This window comes from Lactuca saligna, chromosome 9 (genome assembly GCF_052625555.1).
Source record: "Lactuca saligna cultivar CGN05327 chromosome 9, ASM5262555v1, whole genome shotgun sequence".
Taxonomy (NCBI): Eukaryota; Viridiplantae; Streptophyta; class Magnoliopsida; order Asterales; family Asteraceae; genus Lactuca; species Lactuca saligna.
Genome location: NC_136425.1, coordinates 50924936 through 50932410, shown reverse-complemented (window position 1 = coordinate 50932410; position 7475 = coordinate 50924936). Strand labels below are relative to the sequence as shown.

Genomic DNA, 7475 nt, shown 5'->3' with positions numbered 1-7475 from the left:
GATGATGACGACGAGGATGAGGATGTCGATGGCGATGAGGATGACCATCAGAAGCCTCATTTTTTTTATAAAGGGTAATGAGAGTCAGGTAGAGATGGGTGAGAAAGCAGGTGCATGTGAGTTTTTCGAAGAAGACATGGGTGACAATGAAGATGTTTATCCCGAATTGCCAAACATTTTCAATGATAAGCTCAATTAGAAGGAGCAGGAACCTGTTTTAGGTATGAGGTTTGAGAGTCCTAAGCAATTGAAACACATGCTTTGTAACTATGTTGTTGCGAATGGTTATCAATTATGTTTTGTTAAGAATGATACTAGACGATTACTTGTCAAATGTTGTGATGGCAAATGTACTTTTAGGCTTTGGGGTTCTTGGATGAGTGAAGATAAGTCTTTCCAGATAAAATCTCTTATCGGTGAGCATAATTGTGCAAAGAATTTCAAATTCGGATCAATTGTGACTTACAAATGGATAGGGACCCACTTTAAGCACCAATTTTATAACAATCAAAAGATGTGCGTCCGAATGCTTAGAGGGGAGGTAAAAATAGATTTTGGGATTAACGTGAGTATGAGTCAGTGTAGGAGAGCCAAGAAGTATGCATTGAGTCTAGTTGAAGGGACAATACCTGAGAATTATGGAAGATTATGGTCATATGGTGAGGATATTAAAAGATCAAATCCTGGATCCACAGTTAAAATTTGTGTTGATTCAATGTCTGATGGTAAGAATTATTTCAGCAAAATATACATACGTTTTGCTTCAGTAAAAGAGGGATGGAGGGGAGGATGTAGGAGGATCATTAACCTGGATGGTTGTTTTCTGAAAACTTTTTGTCAAGGGAAGTTACTTTGTGCTGTGGGTAGAGATGCTAACAATGGAATATTCCCAATTGCTTGGGCAGTTGTTTCTGTGGAAAACAAAGAGATTTGGAAATGGTTCTTAGAAACTCTTTCAGAAGATTTGCAATGTTGGAATGATGGTAACGGTTTGGTTCTAATTTCGGATCAACACAAGGTATGGTTCAAAACTATTGCATGTTTTAAATTTAGTTATTGCTATTCGAATTTCAAACATTAGTGTGACTTATGTAGGGTTTGATTGAGGTAGTAAAGGAAGTACTTCCAGCAGTTGAACATAGGCAGTGTGCTAGACATATCTATGCAATTTTAGAAAGAGATTTAGTGGATCCAAGTTTGAAAATCTATTTTGGAAAGCGAGCAAGGCAACAACTGAAGCACAATTTAATGTAGTTATGAAAGAGATTGGAAAATTAAATCCGGAAGCAGTTGTGCATCTTATGGCTAGAGATCCAAAGACTTGGTCTTTGGCTTTTTTCAGAGTTCATAATTCTTGTGAGTCAGTAGAGAATGGTTTTTCAGAGAGTTTTAATAGTGTGATTTTGGATGCCCGGAAGAAACCAATAATAAGCATGTTAGAGGACATTCGTATATATGTGATGCAAAGGATGGTGACTATGAAACTAACCGGACAAGGATGGAATGCTTATTCTGTTTGTCCAAACATCAGAATACAGTTGAATATGCTCCTAATTGAGCAAAGGTTTGTACATTTATCCAATTACATTAGTACTTTACTCTTCACATCTCATGATATTTGCGGTTTTCATCTATATATGTAGGCATTGGCATGTCATTTCTTGTGGGGGGATGAAGTTTGAGGCAAGGAAGATGGACGAGGCGTTTATTGTGGATGTTGAAAAAAAGGAATGCAGCTGCAGGCTATGACAACTTAATGGATATGGCTGCGTACACTCAGTTGCCACCTTAGCCTACCTAAATTTGACACCTGACGGTCCATATGTAGATCCAATGTACTTGGCTGCATTATACCATAATACTTACAAAAAGCCAATCCATGGGATGAATGGACAAAATATGTGGCCTTCTACTGACTTGATACCCTCTTTGCCTCCATTGAAAAGACGTATGCCAGGAAGGCCAACCATAAAGAGAAGAAGAGATGCTTCTGAACGGATGGGAAAACATATCGTCTGCAAGGCAGGGAAGAAAGTTTCTTGCAGCATATGCAAGGAGAAAGGACACAACAAGGCTACTTGTAGTAAAGGTGTAGGAACATCCAAACAAAATGGAACAAAGAAACAAAAAACTATACCTACGCAGGAGTCTGTAAACGTTGCCACAGGAGTAGGGGATGATGAGGTAATCGTAGATGCTACTGATGCTTTGGATAGGCCTAGAGATGAAGAGCTAATGGTGGGAGTCAATGGATGGGATGAAGGGGTGAATGTCAATGCTCGAGTTAAGCATGTTAAACCACCTAAAATGTGAAAGAAGTCAGAACGAATCATTAAACTGAAGCTTGCAAAAAATGTAGGAGGTGAAGGTAGCAGTGTTGCAACGGCCATGGACTTGGATTAAGTAGTTGTTTGTTATTTGTAGTGAATGTGTGTTGCAGTAAACAAATTATCTTTGTATGTTCTTTTATGGTGTACTACGAATATTTAGGGGTATTATGGGCATTTTAGCCAAAACAAAGTAAACTGACCATTTATGATGTGGGGGTATTTGAGTTATTACTATTTAAATTGACCATTTTGGTTATGGGGGCATTTTAGTCATTATAAATTAAATTTAACATTTTGGATGTGAGGGCATTTTAATCATTAGAAATTATAACCATTTTTGGATGTGGGGGTAATTAAGTCATTACAAAGTAAATTGGCCATTTTGGATGCAGGGGTAATTAAGTCATTACAAAGTAAATTGACCATTTTGATGCAGGGGTAATTAAGTCATTGTAAAAAACAGGAGACTTATGACTTAATCCATTCAACATGAAAAGGCTATCTTTAGAAAACTTTATTCCCTTTTTTTTCCAAAAAAAGGTTTGCAGACAAGCAGATATGGTTCAATCGTGTGCAAAGGTATTTTTTGTCCCTTTTCCCAAACTGCACCATTTGTGGTCCCTGTCTATGCGCATAAAGAAGGTAAATTCATTTTTCTTTGTCTTGTGGTGTCGTCCCAGTCGATGAAACATATATAATACCCAAATGTTTCTTTCTTTCATGCACACATACAGATACAGGTGAAAGACAAATTCGTTTTTTTAATAATAACATATTAAAACACATTTCACCCATGGGTTTGTTTACATTGCTTCCTGCTATTCAATAACCTATTACAGAGATCATCGACAAAAAACTTCATCAAAAAATGATGACAAATCAGCAGCCCAGCAACACCACCACCAAATCTACAAACCAACATCACAAACTAATACCAGCAACCCACACAAAATCTACTACTAATATTGACACTAAACAACATAGGCAACACACCAAAACACAAACCTAGGAGTGAAATGCTTCAACCTACACAACATTTTTTTACTTAAACACCAAATACGTCACCACAAACGCACAAACAACACCAAAAATCCCAACACAAGACATCAGCTTCTTACGTTTGTTGTCCTTGAAGACCATCTTCACATATGCTCCTTGCAGAGAAACGAGATGATTTTTAAGATCAGCAACCATATGTGAGATATCCATCTGACCAGCGCGAACGTCATCGACCTCAAGGTTCATGGCATCTAAGTGTCGATTAACTGCCTGACGGAGCTCACACAACTGGTCTTGGAAGTCCTCCCGTATAAGAGACAGTTCCATCTGGGTTTGCAGTAGACTGATGGCCATGTCTTCGTTGGTTACACCATTCGAATGATTCTCATCCATGTGACGGCCGTAATTTGGAGACTAGCTGTGTTCTGCACGTCCGCTCGAAGCCATTTTGGAGTAAACTCAGAGACGAGATTGGGGTAATGAAGTTTACAGATGTGCCCTTTTAGGTCAACGAAGTCTTCATTTTATATGGAGGCGCTAGAACTGTCGATCCTTGCTCCTTACGATTCGCCTTCAATACGACGTCGTTGTCGTTCTTGGACGATTTAACTTCTTGCCATGTCATCGCTTACGTGTTAGGCTAGGTTTATGTGGCAACGTTAACCGGCTACAATAGGTAAAAGGGACTATATTGTTAGGTAACAAATAATTCGTTCCCTTATTAAGCCACAAAATAAGTTAACAGGCTAAATGGATCAACCCTAGAAACATTATAGAGCCTATACGTCATTTTCCCTTAAATTAAGTATGGTTTGTAGTGTCTTTTAGTGTTATTTAGTTATCAAATCCTCAACGACCTCAAATCTTTTAAAAATAAGGAGTAATCTTAAAAAATAATCAAAAGTCAATATCAGTATACAAGTAAATCATTATGTGCCATGGCTAGTCTTATTTGATACACACATGATCAATATTTTTGACATTTCACTTTTAGAGTTACCCTTACATGAAACGCCATAATGCGACGAACAATAAAAATATATAAATATGTTTTATTATGTACAAAAAATCCCCTATTTGATATTTTCTTGTTTTATGTAATTTATCATGAGCTTTAAAGGATGGTGTTAAATTGATTCTCATGGATAAAACATGTATGTGTGACCATATGAGTAAGATGAACGTTTATATAAGATTGTCATGTTTAAATTGTAATGCATATTAATCAAATATTAACTAAAATAACCATATTTCATATTAATATTTAAGAAAATAAGCTTAAAATAATTTATTATTTTTAAATGACCAACTAGTCCAAAATAAGCTATTTTGGAAGTATAATTATGACAAAAAAATACATTTTGGACCGAAATTTTAGTTCAGAATTCCAGATTTGGGATATAAAATAATATATTTTGGAATTTCAAGAATAAGTCTAAACTTCTATAAACAATTCTGAAATTTCGAAAAATATTTCATTTTTAATTAAAATTTAACAAAAAATTAAAGAAAATAGAAAATAAGAAGTATATATGACACACACCTTAAACATATATTTGATTAGAAAACAATATATTAGAATACACATTTCAGATATAAATAGAAATATATTTTGAGAAAAATTGTATAAATGATAAAAAAAATATTTTATAATTTTTTATATCAATCTGTAATAACCTAAAAATGATTATTTTTATAAACAAAATCTCCAAAAAAAGTTAAAGTTTTAGGACAATTTATGGTCTAGTCTTAAATTAAATTTTATTCATGAAAGAGAATAGGAAAATGGTTATTGTAATTACTTTAATCTTTTACAATTGCAAATTTCAGATTTTTTTTGAGAAAAGATGTTTGCCAACGGTCTATTTGGCGCTCCACCTCAACAGGTAACATGTTGGAAATGTAAAACAACGGTTAAAACGATTACAATAGTTAGTTCAATGTTCTTTTTATTTAATAAAAATTAATTTATGATTAGATATTCAAAACTCTAACATGTTTCACTCTTATAAAATACAAAATTTTGATTTTTTTTTTATTTTAATAACTAATCTTTTTCTACTTAACCTTTGATAAAAAAAAATAAATAAATAAAAAGACATTAAAACCAAAAAGAAATGAAAAGAAAAAAAGCTCCGGCCTACTCTTCATTTTCCGAGATGGCGTTCCCTTGGCATTGTGCATACAACCACCCACTTCATTAAATAATTATATGATTTTATTTTGTTCATAATAATAGTCGCTCATATTGGGGGGTGTCGTCATTGGGTCAAAATGAGGGTGCTCCTAGCTACTCATGTTTAAATACCCAAAACCCCATTCACGTCTTTCAATCTGATTTTGTGGAATCAACTACATTCGTATCGAAGAGAGATATACAGTGTGCGTCTGTTGCAAAAGCTTCATCTCTCTATCATTCGTAAGCAGATTGTTTCCTCTAAAATGTTCTCTGTTTCCATTGATGCTAAAACTGAACTTTTAGATTTGAATTGTTGTTATATGATTCTTATAGTATGGTTTTGTTTCTGCAGTAACTGATATAGTAATGGCGCCAGATCAGAAAACCTTCGTCTTTAGTGAGGTCTCGAAGCACAACAAAACTCTGGACTGCTGGGTTATCATCTCCGGAAAGGTCCGATGTTTTCCGATTTGATTCTAGTTTAACTGATACTGATGTTCATATAATCCTGTTGTCATTTTTTTTACGCGAATTGGCCATAATTCGTTGTGATAAGTAGATATTCCCCCAATTCAGTGTTCGATTCCATTATAATATCAACATCATTTCAATTTGTGACAATAAAAAAACAGCACTAGTACACTACGTGCTGCATTAACCTATATGATGTTTGTATACATTTTGTGCTTGAAATCGATCTGAATGTATTGAGTATTAACAAACATAAACTGTATCAGGTTTTTGATGTAACTCCATTTATGGAAGATCACCCTGGAGGTAGTGAAGTGCTACTAGCAGCAACTGGTATGTTTGTTTAATTTCGATCCATTATCGATTACTCCATTCAAAACTGAATGAAATTCACATTTTTAATCTCTTGGAATTATTACAGGTAAAGATGCTACGAATGATTTTGAAGATGTTGGACACAGTGAAGAAGCTAGAGATCTGATGGACAAATATTACATTGGTAAGATCGACAAATCAACTGTTCCAGCAAAACGTCAATACGTTTTATCTGAAAATCAAAGTTACAGCTCAAACAAGAGTGGATTCATCGTCAAGATATTACAGTTTTTGGTGCCTTTTATAATTTTGGGATTAGGTTTTGCAGTCAGAGCTTACACCAAAGACAAATCTGATTGATTTTATGTCGTGTAGTTTAATAAAAATGCATCATTAGATTATTCAAATTACAATTTAGTGGTGCAAAAGTATTTTGGGCAAAGTGTGTTGTTTGTTCTTTGAGTTAAATGCAAGAGTCCAAGGGGCCTTGTGTGAAAATCAAAGGAGATCTCATAATTTTTTTTTGTTAAATATTATTAAATAATTTTGCTACCGCTAAATTCAAAATTTAAACTTGCTAACATACATCTCGTAAATTACTACCACAACATCACGTCGTTACTCATATTGTTTGTATTGTTCAAACATTCATTCCAATAAACCAATAGTTTAATCAATTATGTACAAAAAATATTGATTCGTTAATGACTTTTGAAGTGAAAGTTCATGCACCCGTTTTCATGACCTAGTGAGACTCTAGACAAAATATCTTTTTTTATTCTTCTTTTTTATTAAATTTCTAAATAAACATCTAATCAATTCCTAAATTAGATGTTATAGCTATCGCACAATCCAAAGCCGTCTCAAACTCATTCTCTTGGAAGTCTCTAGAAAACTCAATAATTGCTCTCACACTGTTCATTGTCTCATCAATATTCATAGTCTCATATTGAAGTTGTTTTCTCAAGTTATTTCCTTTAGCTAATATATGATACCTTATACCCATATTAGTTATAAAATCAAATCTGTCAAAATAATATCATGCATTCCTGCTAGACAATTAACTTCACTTTTAATCTTTATATTCATCTCTTTATCAACAAGTTTATACGAAGCTTTTACTATTTTAGGAGTTTGAATCGATATTGCTTTTACACTTTCAATATTACGTCCTATCATGT

At 33.9% G+C, this 7475-nt stretch overlaps 1 protein-coding gene across 1 annotated transcript; it reads left to right on the top strand.

The window, feature by feature from the left end:
• The first annotated feature begins 5577 nt into the window (after nt 1–5577).
• Nucleotides 5578–6825, top strand: LOC145018161 (cytochrome b5-like). Its single transcript, XM_078976070.1, has 4 exons — nt 5578–5748; nt 5861–5961; nt 6246–6312; nt 6401–6825. Exons 2-4 carry the CDS (start codon nt 5875–5877, stop codon nt 6652–6654), a joined length of 408 nt encoding a protein of 135 aa, XP_078832196.1. The 5' UTR covers nt 5578–5748; nt 5861–5874; the 3' UTR covers nt 6655–6825.
• Nucleotides 6826–7475: the final 650 nt, after the last annotated feature.

What these genes read in the sequence shown, in the direction of transcription:
- LOC145018161 (XM_078976070.1), top strand. Translation starts at nt 5,875, where the DNA reads ATGGCGCCAGATCAGAAAACCTTCGTCTTTAGTGAGGTCTCGAAGCAC. An exon ending in GGGTTATCATCTCCGGAAAG is followed by an intron (nt 5,962 to 6,245) that starts GTCCGATGTTTT and finishes AAACTGTATCAG; the next exon opens with GTTTTTGATGTAACTCCATT. An exon ending in AGTGCTACTAGCAGCAACTG is followed by an intron (nt 6,313 to 6,400) that starts GTATGTTTGTTT and finishes GAATTATTACAG; the next exon opens with GTAAAGATGCTACGAATGAT.